The sequence below is a fragment of the Leucopleurus acutus genome (genome assembly GCF_964270905.1).
Source record: "Leucopleurus acutus genome assembly, chromosome: 2".
In the NCBI taxonomy this organism is placed as follows: Eukaryota; Metazoa; Chordata; class Mammalia; order Artiodactyla; family Delphinidae; genus Leucopleurus; species Leucopleurus acutus.
The window spans coordinates 46476482-46493576 of NC_139143.1; the positions used below are offsets into that span (position 1 = coordinate 46476482).

The 17095-nt window shown below is 44.4% G+C and overlaps 1 protein-coding gene across 2 annotated transcripts; it reads left to right on the top strand.

The window, feature by feature from the left end:
* Positions 1–4069: 4069 nt before the first annotated feature.
* Positions 4070–13833, top strand: SERTAD4 (SERTA domain containing 4). Of its 2 annotated transcripts, none has more exons than XM_082832968.1 (4): positions 4070–4368; positions 9322–9513; positions 10752–10867; positions 12731–13833. In XM_082832968.1, the coding sequence occupies exons 2-4, from the start codon at positions 9339–9341 to the stop codon at positions 13487–13489; spliced, it is 1050 nt and encodes a 349-aa protein (XP_082689094.1). In that variant the 5' UTR covers positions 4070–4368; positions 9322–9338; the 3' UTR covers positions 13490–13833. The 2 variants fall into 2 exon arrangements, with proteins under 2 accessions (XP_082689094.1, XP_082689095.1); XM_082832969.1 differs by lacking the exon at positions 4070–4368 and adding an exon at positions 8794–8847.
* The last annotated feature ends 3262 nt before the right edge of the window (positions 13834–17095 follow it).

A 17095-nucleotide genomic window follows, 5' to 3' on the forward strand; every position in this document is an offset into this window, starting at 1 on the left:
TGTGAAACTGTCAGTTAATTGCTCAGTTAATCAGTACATAATTATTGAGTGCTTTCAGTACGCCAAGCATTGTGCTAGGTGCTGGAGATATAGGGGTGAATAAAAAAGACAAAAATCCCTGCCCTCAAGGACCTTTTTAGTGAGAAGGGATAAGTGATAAATAGAATAAATATATAAAATATAGAACTTACTAGAAGGTGATAAATTCTCTGGATAAAAATAAAATAAGATATGGAGACTAAGTGTTAGAATTTTGAGCAGAGTGGTCAGGCTTTGTTAGGAAGGTGATATGTGAGCAAAGACTTGGAAGAGGTGGAGTGATGATCTGTGCATCTATCCGGGGAAAGAGCATTCAGACAGAGGGAAATGTGCAAATGTCCTGAAGTAAGCACAGGCCCGACATACTGGAGGAACAGAAAGAATTGGAGGTAAGCACAGGCCTGACACACTGGAGCCAAAGTAGCTGGAGACAGAGTGAGGTCAGAGAAGTAAAGGGAGACTTGCAGCCTGTGTAGGCCATTGTAAGGATGTGGTTTTTACACTGAGTGAAATGGAGAGCGTTAGGAAGAGTCTGAGCAAAAACTGACATCATTGGCTATTGGGTTGAGACTGAATGTAGGAAGGACCAGAGACTGAAGCAAGGAGGAGGCTACTGCAATATCCCGGGCAAAAGTGATGATGGTGACTTGGACCAGGGCGGTGGCAGCAGAGATAATGAGAAGTGATCAGAGTCTAGAAAAACGTTAAATGTAGAGCCTTAAGGATTTTTGGATGTATTAGATGTAGGGTGTAAAGGAAAAAAAGAGTCAAGGGTGACTCCAAAGCTATAGTGTGGTTTATTAACTGGAGTGGAGAATATTAAGGAAGGGGGAACAGAGACAATTGGGAATTTGGATTGGGATCTGTAAATCCTCTGATGTCTATTAAGCATCTAAGTGGAGTCTGGAGATCAAGAGAAAAATCTCCACTGGAGATCTAAATTTGGGAGTCATCAGAATATACACAGTATTTGAAACTATGAGACTGAGTGATTTCCACAAGAGAGTGGTTAAAAGGAAGAGACAGGGTTCAATGACTGGGCTTGAGGCACTATAGCTTTCAGAGGTCACAGAGAATCAGTAAAGGAGACTGAGAAGGAAGAACCAGTAGGGTGGGAGGCAAACCAGGTGTGTATGTTGTCCTGGAAACAGGATATAAGTTTTCAAGGAAGAGAGAGTGATCAACCTGGTCAAATGCTGCTTACAGGTCAAGAAAGATGAGAACCAAGAAAAGCCCTTTGGATTTAGCAACCCAGAGGTCACTGGTGTCATTGACAATAACAGTTTCAATGGAGTGATGGGATAAGAAAGCCTGATTAGAGAAGGTTTGAGAATAAGAGAAGAGGAATTGGAGAGATTTAATAGTAGATATCTCTTTTTGTTGTTAAAAAAGGTTGCACTTTTTAAAAAATGCCGGTAATTCCGACTTTTTAGAACCCAAATGGGCACTGTGTCCACAGTAATCTGAATACGTCAAATTTTACTTGAGAAATCCCCCTTTCAAATGATAACAAGTTTTTGAGAAATGGGTTTCAGCAGTTTTAAGTCTGGCACTCTCTTTGTTCACTGAAGAAAAACAATCACGGTCTTCAGTGAATTTGCAGCTCAAGATATTTTAAGTTTCATAATCAAACTTTTGTCTTGGAACTTCAAACACACACGCACACACATCCAGGAATGATGACGTCAGAGCTCTCAGGTTGAATATTGCAGCTCATAAATTACATTCATTCATTCCAATATTTCATTATTGATGTATAGTGAGTGAGTCCTTTCCTTGTGCCATAGCCACCACTTACTCACTTGAAATTTTTAAATGATGTTTCTCATTCCACGGACATTTGACTGCCTCCTCTGCCTGTAAACATTAGTTCGCGTTGTTAACAGTTGGGCCCTGAACTTCTGCAAACATTAAGCTTGAGATTAAAAGTAGGCCAGGGAAAGCTTTCGGTAAAACATGCTAACCTAACATATCTGAACAGGACAGGGTCAAGTTCTTACTCAGAACCACAAGGGTGCTGTGAAGTAGAATGATTTCATACTTCTGTTATGATGTCATTTTCTCGTAACATTAAAGCCAAGAGTCCTCCCCACCCAAGGGCAATGCCAGTTTCCCAGAAGGCTCATTTCTCAGAGCCAAGGCTCCAAAGATGCCAATGCAACCCATGCTGATACTCAAGTCTCATGTTTTTCTCAATTTTATGCTTAATTTGCTCCTTTTGGTTTTATGTATTTTGACACAGCTAAGGGTATGTGGGGATTTCCCCATAGTCCTTTAAATGCTATAAAACTTTAATACGGGCAGATAAAAACAATAATAAGCCATGCCTCCAGGCCCTCACATTTAGTTCTTTATTTGAGTTAGGCACTAACCAGTTTTAGACACTTAGATTTTCAAGTACTTGCACTGCTTTAAATGCCCTTGTGCCTTTCCTCGCCCCACCTAAATGAAAATTACGTTCTATCCATAACCTGGGTAGAATCTTTACAATTCTTAAATTATCATCATAATGGCCTATATATCGTGCATGAGCCAATGCAATTTAATCTGGTTCAGAATAAAGCCAAGATGGATGCCCAATTCCCAATCCTAGGCATGCAACCCTGAAATGCCTTTTGGAAAAAATGAAATAGTGCTCCTGGAAGTCTGTTGAGTTAGTCTGTTTTCAGCATAATTGCCTTCTCTCAGCTTCCTAATACCCTTAAAACCTCTGAGAGTCTTTAATGTACAAAGTTCAGCAAAAATACCTTCAAAGCAGATTAGTTCTAATTATGTTTAATATTTGTTTGCTGCCTTATTGAATAAACTACATTTGCTCTAAAAAGAAATTCACTTAACTGCATGTCAGTCACCCAAATTTTAAGCGTACAAATGAAATGGAAAACATTTATTACACAAATTTAATTACAATTCTAAGAAATAAACATGCAAATTAGATAGGGTTCAATTTGCAGATGCTAATCCTCATCCTTGATCTTGTTCCTTTTCTCCCTGATTTTCAGTCTGTGCCTCCTCTTGATTCCTAGGGAGCCAGGCAGCAAGAGGTTTGGTTTTTCACAGTCGGAGGATCTCTGTTTTAAAGAAGTGTTATATTTAGCACATCTGGCATAGTAGCAGTAAACAAACATTACAGTCTTTGTAACACTTTTGTGCAGGTGCCTTCCCCCCATTTTATTAGGTCTATGCCTTCCAAGCCTCTGTGTTCATTACACCTGAAATGACCCATCTCGACTATGGAGGGGTCCCTAGACAGAAGTTATGAATTAATGTTTCAAAACACAAACTCCAGTTGAGTCCAATATAGGGGAAAATTACTATTTGCAAAATAATGTGATTCCGGGGCTTAAATTAAATTCTTTTGACCAAGGACAGCCTCCTTTATTACTTTTTTATTTCCTGGAGGCTTTCCCTTGAGGCTCCCCACCCAGAAGGAGTTACCAATTCAAGTTGCAGTCTGACCAAGGTTGCTTTTTTATACATATACAGCTCCAGAGGGGCGGGGGCGGGTGGCGAGGGGAGAATAACTGCTTGGTCCTGCAAAGACATCTGTTTCTCATCTCCGTTTGCTGTGGCAAAGGAGAAGAAAGTCTTTTGCAAAGGGTGGGAAAGGCACAGATTTCTTTCTTTCTTTCTCTTTTAAATCACACGCACGCACAACAAAAAAGTAAACCAAATAAAAAAAGAGAAGACATCTCAGAAGGTTGCAGAGTGAATACATTATTCGGCTGGAGCCGAGCCCCCAGGGCTGGGGCGGGAGCCCGGGAGCGCGTGGGGTCTGGGCTGCGGGCTGGAGCTGGGCCCGCGTGTCCCCGGGCACCGGGAGGGGAGGGGAGTGGAGGGGAGGAGAGAAGGAGGGAGGGCGGGAAGGAGGGAAGAAGGCAGGGGGCGGGCTGGGGTGAGGGGAAGGCGCCCCGTGTGCTGCCTGAGGAGCGGCGGCGGCGGCGGCGGCGGCGGCGGGAGCAGAGGGAGGGAGGGAAGGAGAGCGGGCGCGCTTGTCATGTTCCTTTTCTCACCCTGGGGGCATCCTGCAGAACCTCTCCTCGGAAATCCACGGGGAAATGGCAAACAGGATTGACGGGTTTCACACGCTCCTCGCTAGACAGAGCCGCTCATTACCATAACCGTCTGCAGCGACGGCGGCGCAGCACCCCAGTCGCGGCGGCGGGACCTGCCGGGACCCTCGCCCGCCGCGCTCCAGCGGCCACCGCCGACCGGGCCGCCGGGCCGGGACCCGCGCGAGTGTGTACCGGCGGCCGGGCTGGCGCCGAGCCCGGAGAGGGCCAGGAGCAGCTCGAGAGCCGCGGCCGCCGCCTTCCGGCTGACCCCGCGGTAAGAGCCGGGCTGGGCGCGGGCGGCGGGGGCGGAGAGGCCGGGCCGGGTGGAGCACGATAGCCGGTCCCCTCGGGCGTCTTCTGGGGCTGACTGGCTCCCGCGCGCCCTTCCGGCCCCGGGGCTGCTCCGGGGTCACCGAGTGGACGCGCACCGGCCGAAGCGGGACCCGGGGCGGCTGGGGCGCCGGGGCGCTGCTAGGCGCGGAGGCGGCGCGGGCTTTTTTCCCGGCGCTGGCGAGCGCCGCGGAGCCTTTACCCGGGCGGGAACCACCGCCGCCTCTAGGGCTGCTCGCGCTGCAGCCCGCGCGCACTGAGGCGAGTCTAGGGGCGGGTGGGGACCACAGCTCTAGTGAGACCCCAGGGTCCTCAGTGGCCGCTTATTCCCTTGTCCTGGGGGACGGGGGTCAGTAGGAGGGATGCCACCAGGTCTGGACGCCGCGGCGCTTGGCAGGTGGGGAGGGAGGGATGGTGGATGTCAGGAGCGCGCGTTTGCAAGAAAAAGGAATAGCTGCAGGAGCTGACACCTTCTGTCCCCCCCGCCACCTCCGCCCCCGCACTCTCCTCCCAGGCAGCCGAGCCGCGCTGCGGGCGGCGGCGGCTCCTCTGTCCTCAGCTCACCTCCCCGGCGGGCTCGGCTGCTGCCCGCCTGGTCCACGCCTCCGCCTCTCTCCTCCCTGCCTCCCCTCCCGCCTCCACTGCCCTAGCAACTTTCCGGAGTGCCCGGCCGGGACCGCAGAGGCGGGGGGAGAGGCGGCTCCGCGGCCGAGGGTGGCGCGGACACGGCGGGCGCCTGCGGGAGGCACGGGCAGAGTCCTGGCCGCCCGGCTCCAACGGATGCGCAGGGCGATCCCGCAGGCGCGGGCTCCGAGTGGGTTTGGCCGGCGAAGGGGGGAGGGCCGGGCAGGCATCTGCTGCGGGCTGGAGCGCGGGCCGGGGCCAGCCTCTCTAGAGCCCTGCCAACCGCCGTGAGTCATTTCCTTGGAATCCTACCTTTGGTGTTTATTGCCCTTAGAAGGAAACTTGGTTTAAAAAAAAAAAAAAGAAGAAGAAGAAAAGGAAGAATAATCATAGCTCTTATTCTTCAGGAGAGGCGCACGGCTCCAGCACCGTGGAAAGACAACTTGCCTTTGTTCCCAGACACTTGGGGTGTTGTTTACTTTCTCCTTCGGTCGGCGGCCTGCAGGGCTCTGCCCGCCTCCCCGGAGAGGGGCTTGGGCTGCGGCACCGACACGCGAGGGTGTGTCAGTGTGGGAACTCGGACGTGGTGTCTGCTGCCCGCCTGCAGGGGGTGGGTCTCTAAACCTCGGACCCCAGTCTTAGACCTGGGATGGGGAGACCTGGCTCCCGGGCTCGGGCACCCGGGCACCCCCTCGTCTCCCTCCTGTTCAGCAGCCGCATTCCAGCCCCAGAACCCGACCTAAAGATTTTGGCCTTTCAGAGCTGCAGCTGAGGAAATATATTTCCCAGGGCAGACAGGTGTACTGCTGGGACTCGTAGAAAAGTAGTATCTCTCTATTTAGAAGGGTTGAAGGATTTCATTCCACCCACCCAGCCCCTTCCACCACCACCACTACCATGAGCTGGACAAGCTGTTGAGGTCTTGTTAGGAACAGTGTCAGGTCAAGGGCTTGATTACACCTGGGCAGGACAGCTAAGACCGGCAGTGTCAAAGGTGTATCGAAAATACCAGCCCTTTATTTTCTTGCATTTCAGTATTGGAATCAGACCTCTAACTTCTATGATGCTCTTAATAAAATGTTTTCTAATGATGGATGAAGGGGAGGGGTTGGCAAAGAGTGACCAGGATCGCCTGTTGGATGGAAGGCATCACTGAATCTGCAGCTACCCTGTTATGTGTGCTACTTCTATTAGCATCATCATGGCTCCAAGGAAAGAAGAAGCCCAACTCATCTGGAAAAACCAAGTTGTATAGACATGCCTGGTAACTTTACTGTGAACATTTGCTGGAAAAACTTGACACTTTAGCCCTTGGCCTTCTGGGAATGCTTGAGGTGTCATTCTACTACATTCCCTTGGCTGACGAAACAGACATGCAGGAGCCTGAGGATAAAAGGTTAGGACCTTTCTAGTTTTTATTTTTTTTAAACACTTGTGTAGACAAAACACACTTTAACACCGTTCTTTTGAATTCACTCACCAATGATGTTAAAAAAAAACAAAATTTACTCTATATGTACATGTTTGTGACTCTAGTATTAACAGCACACAAATTTGTGAATTTCAACTTCTGAACTCAGTAGCAGAATTATAATGTAAATCTCATTGTACTGAGAAAAAATGACAGTTTGGATCTGTCATTTAATACATTTAATACAAATAAAAAGAATCATGGCTTCGTGCCCCATACGCCAATATTTAATGAATGTTAAACTTGCCTCCTTAATTTCCTAACATCCCAGTGTAAGTTCTGGATAGACTAGGAAGATTCAATTGCAAAATCTCCTCCCTGCTCCCAAATAATCCCAACTCATTTATTTTTTTTATTCGGACTTACATAAATCACTCTTGGAACTCACCTCTCCAGTTTAGGATTTTGTGTGTAAAAGTTTCCCATTCAAGAAAAGAAAAACTTACTGAAACTAGATATCATAAAAGGAAAGAAACAGCCAAGATAAAAACTATTATGCCATGTTTCAAGTTCAAATGCATGAGTAGAATTTCGTGCGGGAAACAATACTAACAAATTGAAATGCTGAAATCCTTAACAACCAAAAAGCTACAAGGATAAGTCATTAAAATATCAACAAACTCTCACTAACATAAAATAGCACAGGACCCATATAATGTCCTTTTAAACAAAGGTAATTGCTGCTAGGGGCCTGCAAATGCTTCTCTGTCTTATGCGATATGGATTTGTCAACGTGCTTTGGTTTATATGTAATAAAATTTCCACGTAGGCAAAAAGCTTGGGTCTTATTCCCAGAATCTAGCACAAAGTGAGTGTAAATTTCAAGCGAGAAAATACTGTGGCAGTCAATGAGACAGGGGCTACCGACTCTGAGAAAAAGCTATATAATTCATGTGCTCCTGGCAATAGCACTTCCTGATACAGTTGTCTCTTAGATAAGTTAAGAAATTGGACCATTTCATAAGAGTCTTCCAGGAAATAAATACTTGGTTTGGATGTCGAGTTTGAGGGGTGATAGAATGGCTTAGTTTGTGAAATCAGTGTGGTCTAAATTTCTTGATTGATGACTCAAAGAACAGAATAAATGGCATGTCCGACCATTTCTTTTTAGAGAATTAATTGAACCTTTTTTATTCTCTTGAAATAAGGTTTTCTAATAAGTCCTTGCTGCTGCCTCTTTGGAGGGCATTTTAAAAGAAAGGGGGTAGGTAATTTAGCAGCCCAAATCAGCTGGGTCCTAATTCCAGCCACTGACCTGGACACCTCCCCTGTATGTCAGAAGGCCTGACTGACTTCTTCAGTGAGGTTGGGACAGAATTTCAGGTCTCAGAGAGGAGTCTGGGTGATGGAGTCATTGCTGCCAAGAGCTGCTCTGTTAGCCAGAAGAATATTGTTACTTAATGAAGCCCTTCCCCTTGTGCCTTTCCTCCTTTTACCTGCAAGTGGACCCTTGTTATAACATGTAGGTAATAATAGTCTCCCACGAGACAATAGTAGATTCACTCTTTCCCCCAAACATTACAAGCTGTATAATTTGGAGAAGAAAGCAAGAACTAGACCCTTAGTGTCTATTTGAAAGACAATCAATCTTCAAGGAAGCAGGCCTGTCATCACTCTTTGTGACAGTTCTTTAAACGGCAAAGTGAGATAGTGGAGGTTTGGGTCTCGTAAAGGAATTGGTGGATAATACGGCACTGAGGCTGCTCTGCAGTCACCACTGATCTATGGCCCCGAGGTCTTCTGGCTTTAGATCCTCTTCTCCTTTGCACTCACTCTGGACCCCACCTTGAGCCCTACTTAGGACCAGGTGAAGACACTGAGCCCCCAGGGAAAGGCCCCCACCACCCAAGGTGCCGAGGAGCCCAGGGCGCATCCCAAGAGTAGAGAGGCTCCCAGTTTCCCCGCAGACCCTGGGGAAGGGCGTGAACTGGACAGAAGCGCAGTGGTGTTTTGCCTCTTGGAAAGTTTCTGCCTTGCCTCTGGGCTTTGCGGTGTAGAGTTGTCCGCTGCCTCTGGCCCTGAAGTCCTGGCTCCTGTTTAATATTCCGCCTGCTCCGTTGATGTTGTGCTTGGCTCCTGTGGGACTGCAACTCATGGCTGGAAACTGGAGCCAATTTTCTGTCTTCATCTCTCAGTGTTTTGACTGGAGGCAGATCCAGTTCAGGCCAATCAGGGCTGGTGGAAACAACTACCAAGTGTGTCTCTGTCTGCTTCGCTTTGGGAGAAGAAAGTGGAGAGAGCCCCAGAATGTTGTAGAGGAACTGGCCCTGCAGAAACAGAGGAAGAGGGGGCAGCGGGCAGCGGAACAGACTGAAGCTGAGAGCATCAGTAGGGATTCCGGGGAAGATTTCTGTCTCCTCCTTCCTTTTCTTTTGATTGATTAGAGGATTTCATCAAAGGAGACTCTCAGGGGATTGACTAGAAAATTGATTTTGCCTTATTAATAGAAAGACAGCGGCAAGGGTTTTGGCCTTGCCTCTTAGCGGTACATTTTCTGCGGGAAGGTCAGGAGGAAAATGTGTTTAGGAGGCAAAGCAGCTGTCTGGAAGAGGGCTGAGGGGAATCTGAGAACAATAAGAAATGGGGTTTTTAAAGATCCGCCCATGAAATGCAGATTGCTGAGCACAGAGGCTGAGCTAATAGCAGCAAGAGAGTTTGCTGAGGTTTTCTTTGAAAAAATAATAAAATGTTTCAGGGCAAAGGGGAGGACTGAGACATAAAAGTTTCCCAAAGCAAACAAAGAAGGAGCCAAGGCCATCCCCTGGCTTGCTCTTGATTAGGGCTGTTTTCTTTTTTTTTCAGATCTGAGGCTGTCAGAGATGACTCTGGTTCTGTCCATGAATAGATTCTGCGAGCCCATTGTCTCGGAAGGAGCTGCTGAAATTGCCGGGTACCAGACACTATGGGAGGCTGACAGCTACGGAGGCCCAAGCCCCCCAGGGCCAGCACAGGCTCCTCTGCAGGGAGACCGGGGAGCTGGTCCCCCGCTGGCAGGTACTGCCCTTGACCTTCCCCTGCTGCCCTCTGCGGCCAGACTGATGGGCAACGGTGGTGTCTGGGGCGCCCTTCTGAGCTGAGAGAGCTCGTGCTCCAGGGACGTCCCAGGCTGCCTGTGTACTGCTCATAAGTGAGCCCAAGGCTCCAGGGAAAGGACCAGGAGTGATGTTAATTGCATTCAAACCTGAGTTTCCATGTGCTGCTGCTTCGGGTAAAAGTCAGGCATCTGTATTTTTAAGAGAACCAAACCAGATCTTGAAACTTCAGTTTGAGTTTCAGTTTTCTACCTTCTGGAACTGTATGGTTCTCTCAGAGCTACACAGGCCCTGGTGGGCTTGACAATGAAATCTTTATCCCATGAGACATAAAGGAATCTGCACTTTGGGCCAGCAGCTATGTGGCTCTTCTTTTTATTAAGCGTGCAATTGGCTTTGGTATTATAGGAAAAAAAAAAAATTTAAGCCCAGAAAAAAATATGCTCTCCCTGATTCTTTATTCTTATACTTTAAGGTGAGTTCCTTTGGATTTTTGTGTAGTACTAGTGATTGGAAAAAAACCAAAAACCTAAAATGTAAAATGAGTACTTGTTGAAGTCAGATTTGCTAAAAAGGATTAAAAACTTGCTCTTTAAAAATTAGACCCTATTTTTATTCATGGTTGATATGTTACATTTTTGAGAGCAAAAAGGACTTTTGCTACCCTGAATTTTAATTTTAAATTTAAAAATTTAAAATTTTATATTTTAACAGAAGGAATATTATGACTCCAGTGTGCAGATAATAATTTGCTTACTTACTGAGAGCCAGTAATATTTAAATGTTATTTGGTTATTAGTGCTTACAGTTAAAGATATATACATTTGAACAGTGGTGTTATATTACCATGGGTTTAATTAAATAATTGGAATAAATACTAATATTATTTCAGAGTTATTACACTACTCCCCTTTATGAATGTTGCTGTTTGCCTGTGCACAAGAGTTAAGATTCTGAGTATTTAGTAAGTGCTGAAATATGTCATTTTCGTCTATAATTGTCTAGAAATCCTTGCCTAGCCTGGGTCACAGGATTCCGTATGATAGCAACTATTAAGACTAATGTTTATTTTTAATCACCACATGTACAGACAAATACGTAGCCAAGTTATCTTCTAAAAGGCAAGGCAAGGAAAGTATTTTGTTTGGAGAACCTCTGGCAAACCGCATGTCATTTGTCGTATCTGATTTATTACCACAGGATCACATTACAGGGGAATTTCAAATCCTATAACAACATCCAAGATCACATACTTTAAGAGGAAGTATGTGGAAGAAGAGGATTTTCACCCACCACTCAGCAGCTGTAGCCATAAAGTATGTTTTTTTTAATAGTCATTATTTTTATTAAGAGTTTAAGATACTTAGTAACAGTTGCTTGATCCATTTCCAGAAATTAAATTGTTCCACCCAAGCAATGAAAATGAGCCACTTCTCAGCAGAGCCATATTAATCGTTGTCACTTTTTTGGGTCCTGTGTTATTTTTCACAAGTATTTGAAGAAAGAGCCAGCAAGAGCTCCTCTGCCCAGAAATAACAAAATTATATAATCTGAAGAATGTCTTTTTTACTAATGATTTCATTTTCTCAAGTTGCATTAAGGGTCATGGTGACTAGTGCTTTCACGTGTGCAGAAATGCACCTGTTCTTTCCTGACCTGTTCCCCGTATCTGAGCTCCAGCTACCATGGCCAATGCCACACGTATGTGCCTACACGGGGGTGGTCACCCAGGGCTTTTCCTGACCTCTCAGCGGGGGACTCACCATCCTTTGAACGTGTGCGTGAAAGTAAGAAACGTCCTTCATGGTGCATTCATTACACATGTTTCATTTGTTAAAATACATAATTCATTCCCAGGAAAAGACCAAAGCTGACTTTTTTGCATGTATAAGAAGAAAATAACACGATTGGGAAAGTGCACAGAAGTACGAAACTGGCTATCTAAGCTTTTGAAATACCAGTTCCTTTTCCTTATGGCTACCTTCCTTCAAAAACAATCTGCTGGTTTAATCGAGGAGAGGATAACCCAGACCAGAGTTTTTTGAAACCCAGAGAAGAATTTTAATTTTTTAATCATCTTCCTCACTTGTTACTCCCTCTCCCCCACTCCCACCCTTTAGATGTTGCTTTGACTCTGCTCATAAAAAGTCATCCTCATGCATTGGCAGGTGCTGGGCTTTCCCCTGCATTTGTAGTTCCTCCGTTAGGTCAGCTTGGGCTGGTTTAATTCACAGCTCCTCAGGCTGGCTTTTTTTTTTTTTTATGACCTGGAAGAGCTAGCCCCCAGGACACAAGCATTTTAAGTCCTTTTTGGTTTCTGTGTTGTGGCTTATAGCAGTTTTCCAAATTGCCACTGGGTTTGTAGCAATGATCACACAGTGATGGTATCACACAGCTCAGGAGTGAGTCATCTGATTCCCTCTCTGCCTCTTTCCACCTGCCCAACACCAGAAAAAGCCTACTTTGGCCCTTCAACCAACAGTTCCTTTTAGGGTTTGAGCCTCATTCATTATTTTTGTCCCTCTATCAAGCAAAGATAATTGCAAGAATGAAACCCAGAAAAACATCCAGAGAGGGCCATGAGATCTGACACCAGATCTCATGCCCCTTGACGGCTAGGCCAGGGTCTGAAGTATACTTATGATGACCTGCATGTTGGCATACTCTAAAAAGCATTTATTGACATATAATATATATGTGTCACATAAAGGCCCAAGTGTCATAAGAGTCCAGCCTGATGAATTTCACAAAGTGTGAAATAGTCGTATAACTAACATCCAGATAAAGAAACAACATAACCAGCAACCCAGAACCTTTCCTGTGTCCCCTCTTAGTCACTACCTCTCTGCGCTCCAAAGAACCCCCTCTCCTGACTTGTAACAGCATAGATTAGTTTTGTGCATTTCGGCATCCCCCTCACCAAGCCATTAAAGAGCAGACATCCTGACCTGTCCCTGCCGAGTTGTGCACTGTGGCTGGATTCCCCAGTGCTCGACATCACCAGTGAGTCTGCTGGGAAGGGGAGACATTAGCAGCCCCTGGGACAGCATCTCTAAATGAACCTGGGGAAACAAGATCACAGACTCCCAGACTCACAAACTGCCAAGAGAGAAATGTGCTGTGATGATATTTTACTATAGACCATTTCCTAAGCTTTCTCTTCCTTTTTTGATTTTTAGACCATCTCAATCTTTGAGGAACGAGCCCACATCCTTTATATGTCCTTAGAAAAGCTAAAGTTTATCGATGATCCTGAAGTGTACCTCCGAAGATCTGTCCTTATAAACAATTTGATGAAAAGGATCCATGGAGAGATTATCATGCAGAATAACTGGTGCTTTCCTGCCTGCTCTTTCAATGGCACCTCTGCCCAGGAGTGGTTTATGGCTCAAGACTGTCCTTACCGGAAACGACCTCGGATGGCCAAAGAGGAGTGTGAAAAGTTTCATGCCTGCTGCTTGTACCAAGAATGTGGTGGTCACTACCTAAATTTACCCCTTTCTGTCAATGCTAATGTCGGAAATGCCTCCACCACTGCCTCTTCCTCCTCCTCATCTTCCTCTTCCTCTCCCCCTCTGCCTTTACCGAGCTGTTCCCACCAGGTGGATTTTGATGTAGGCAGTGCACCTATTTACAAGGGTGATGGCCAGATACCTGCCAATGAAATCTTTGTTACTAATGTGAGGTCACTTGGTGTCCAGGAAAAGGCCAAATTAAACGAGAAAGCAAATGATGACGCCAACAGGGATGGTGGCCCCCTAAGCCATGAACCTGTGGGAAATGACCTTGCTTTTGAGTGCAAAGGCCAATTTTATGATTATTTTGAGACTGGATATAATGAAAAGAGCAATGTAAGTGAGTCGTGGAAAAAGTCCTTAAGGAAAAAGGAGCCTTCACCAAGTAACAAACTGTGCTGCAGCAAAGGAAGTAAGATATGAGCCGTCTTCTCCCCGAAACTTTGACGCACGCACAGCATGATCAATTAGCTCTCATAAATTGTATTTTGAATGGATTTTAGAGTTTTGTACAACTGATACAATTATGCCATGAACATGCCATGTCATTTTAATGCCTGGAGAGCAGATTGCATAAGACACCTGTATAGTAGGCATCGGCAAGCTACTTATAAATGTGGTGACGTTACCGAGAACACAGTTGACGCTTAAAAGTATATCTTAGTTTTCGTACAGAAAAGATCAGTAGATTAGAATGGGGGACAATGTGCCCTTGTGATATTTCCGTGACCTCCAGGAGCCTGTCACTAGCGAAGAACCTTCCACCTGTTTGCCACTTAATTAGGTAGTTATTCGGTAAGCAAATCAATATAACCAGCAAAGAATGTCTGCTGCTTCTCTGTGATACAGTATTTTTTTTTTCTGACTAAAAGACTGAAGACAGGGAGCTAGGTGAAATGGCTTCCTGGCGCTGTTAAGTGTTTGGATTCAACAGTCTTGTGTGACAGATGAAAACAGGAATAGAACGTAACGAGGCACACCTGTCTAGGGGCAGCAATCAACAAGATGAGTAGAGGCTAATCCCTGCTTGCCTGTGATGGGTGATGAGGCTTTTAGAGATATATTATACAGGGCGATTTGTGGTGCCTTACTTTATCTTAATTTTTGCCAATGTGAAAATTAAGGATAAATCAGAGTACAGCAGGGATTTAACAAACAGGAAAAAAAAAAAACACAGGGTGGATCAATATTGTTTGGAAACCGTTAATGTCGAACTATTGCGTTCAACTTTTGATTCAACATCTCTATTCTTCCTTTGTTTTTGATGCCCAATTGCTTTCGGATTTGGCATTTTTAGAAAGGGATGGAGGAAACAATAGACAGAGCTGTTAGAAACCAGCACTGGCTGCTCGAGCTTTTCTATGGCAACGGTCTGTTGCTGGGGTTTGGGTTTTCTGGGTTTTGGGTTGTTTTCTTTCGCTTTCTTGTCCAATGAAGTTCATGAACCAGTGGCATGCATCATACTTTAATCTGTTTTGCATCATTTCACTCGTTTAGATTATAAAAGCATGTGGTTTTTTATATATGACTTTTGCTGTTGATTACGAAGCACAATGTTGATAAATGATGTGGTGATCAATAAGGTTTTATCTTAAAGAATGTAAAGATTTTAGTTTGGGGAAGTTATTTTGGAGAAATGGGACTCAGTCGGCAAAAGCTCCTATGTATTTGGTCAACATTTTTCTCAATCATTTCTTTCATTTGTGCATTGGCAAGGGTGTTCAGAGTACCCCTCTGACCGTCCTTCCTTCCACACCAGCCAACTCCGCCTGCTAAACTGTATTCCCATTTCCAAGGTTACTGGCTGACTTGGGCCTCCTTACACACTACTTCACAGGAACCAAATGCCAAACGGAGGAAATAAGTAAGTCCTCCCAGTTTCTCCAAGATAAAGCTTTTTTATTATTGCTATTAATATTAAATATAGGTCTCATTCATACAGTGTATGAGTAGGATCATCATTTGGACAATGTCCACAAGGACCAATTTTTAAAACCTGTTCTTGTGTTATGGCTGAATAGTGATGTTTTGTCCTTTATTTTCAATATTTGATAAACATTTGATGTTGAAAACTTAGATGATAGATGCTTGTATATGATTGTGTTGTTGTAATAAAGTGAAGTTTTCTTGATATATATTTATTAAAATGATCAAAATTCATTCAGATTTTCTTATTTTAATGACTGTTGGCTATGTTTCTCTTTTCCATTGCTCTTTCTCCTTTAAAAAACTCAAAATGTCTAGAAACTGTCATGGGCAGTGGCCACACAGGCGTTTTCAAAGTTAAGAGTGTGCTTTGAGAGGCCCATCTAACAGGTGTTTCAGAATGCTCCTAGTTTGTAGGTTTAGATTTCTGTTGATTAAGAGCACAGTAAATGATGTGGTTTGTGATCGATAAGGTTTTATCTTAAAGGATCTGAAGGTTTTCATTTTTATAAAGTTTCTGAAAAAAATAGCATAACATGAAGCCATAAATGCTGAACTGATTCCTTTATGAAATGTCAAATTGTCAGAAGATGGCCCATATGTAAACGGTTAAAATAGCTACAGAGGTTATTGCCAGTAGTATTCCATGCAATTCTGTATTGTTGTTACTCTTAGAGGCTAATATTTCATTTGATAAAAGGGGCAAGCTAGTTGGAAGCTAGTTAATTTGCCAAAAGTAGCATTCTTATTGTGAGCGTAATACATCATGGAGATTTAAATATGAAAGAAAGGACTTATATTTTTGCTTTTTAATTTTCCACAGAACCCACTAGCGCTTCTTTGCAGGATGACGGGTGCCTTTGAATCCAGCAGCATTAAAATGTGTAATATTTAGTAATCAAGTTTTTGTTTCTAGGACATTTCCAGCATACTTTTTCTTTACTAAAAAATAATCCCTAAACACCCATCCAAGTAACAAAAATGTTTCTGGTGTTGGTGTGAAAGCGTTAGGGCCTCCTCTGTGCCTACCTTGTGATTTCTACTCAAGGGCTGTTAAGTTAGATTTTCCAGAGTGGTCAAGGCTCCCCTTCATAGTTAAGTTAAGTCTATGAATTGGGTTCTATAGTTATAGCCTCAGAGATGGGAAAAGCTAAGACCGCCTTCCACAGCACACTGCTGTCTCTCCAGCTGGAAGTAACACCTTTTCTTATTGCTCTGCTTTCTTTGCTTTAAGGAAAAGCTCATATGGCCGAATCCAGACTTTTAAAAGTTGAATGAGGGGAAACCTTCACTTAAGAAAATGGCCCAGCTCCCCAAATGTGCCTTTAATTGCTACTCCCCTAGGCATCTAGGTGCATGTCTGTAACCAAATCATTAACCTCTGCCTCTGGTCCTTCCTCTCTTAAAGTGTGTGATTTGTAGAGGATAGCCTGGCAAAGGCCCTTTAAAAGGGCAAAGGTATCATTATATGCTTCCACTCTTAAAATCCTATTATTCTAAAGTTCACCTTGAAGGTGTCCTAGGGACAGGATTGTAGGGACAGGGACCTGGGAGGAAAACTTTAACGAAAAACTTAAACCTAGTGGCAGTGGCTATCTGACAACAATCAATAATTAGGGTAAAGCATCTTCGGCCTGATCTTTTAAGACAATGGAAATGTTGAACATTTTACCTGCTACTTTGTTAAATAGATGCTGAAGTGGGTAAATGTAAGGTATTTGCTCTTAGAGCTCATAGATTATAACTCCATCAAAGCATGGCTACCCACCCGTCCAAACGTGAACTTGCACTACAGCTTCCCTTGAGTACTTCTTTTCTGTGCATCAAGAAGAGAGCCAAGAACAACTTGCAGAAGACATGGGTGTTAAGAGGTACCAGCCTCACAATAAATATCAGACAGGGATATGAGGGTCTGTTTGCAACGCAGCTAAGCTTTCATGTCCCTCAAACAACTTATGAGCAGAAAACGTTTTTGAAAATAATTAGCTGTTCAAATCCACTTTTATGACAGTCCCTGAAATTTCTAGTCATTGTATTTGTAGTGAAAGTACATTCCTGCCAGTTTTACTAGGCCTTATTCAAAAACAAGGATTCAACATGGCA

Coding starts and splice junctions, on each gene's coding strand:
- SERTAD4 (XM_082832968.1), top strand. CDS start 9,339: ATGACTCTGGTTCTGTCCATGAATAGATTCTGCGAGCCCATTGTCTCG. Junction 9,514..10,751: donor AGCTGGTCCCCCGCTGGCAG/GTACTGCCCTTG, acceptor TTATTACCACAG/GATCACATTACAGGGGAATT. Junction 10,868..12,730: donor TCAGCAGCTGTAGCCATAAA/GTATGTTTTTTT, acceptor TTTGATTTTTAG/ACCATCTCAATCTTTGAGGA.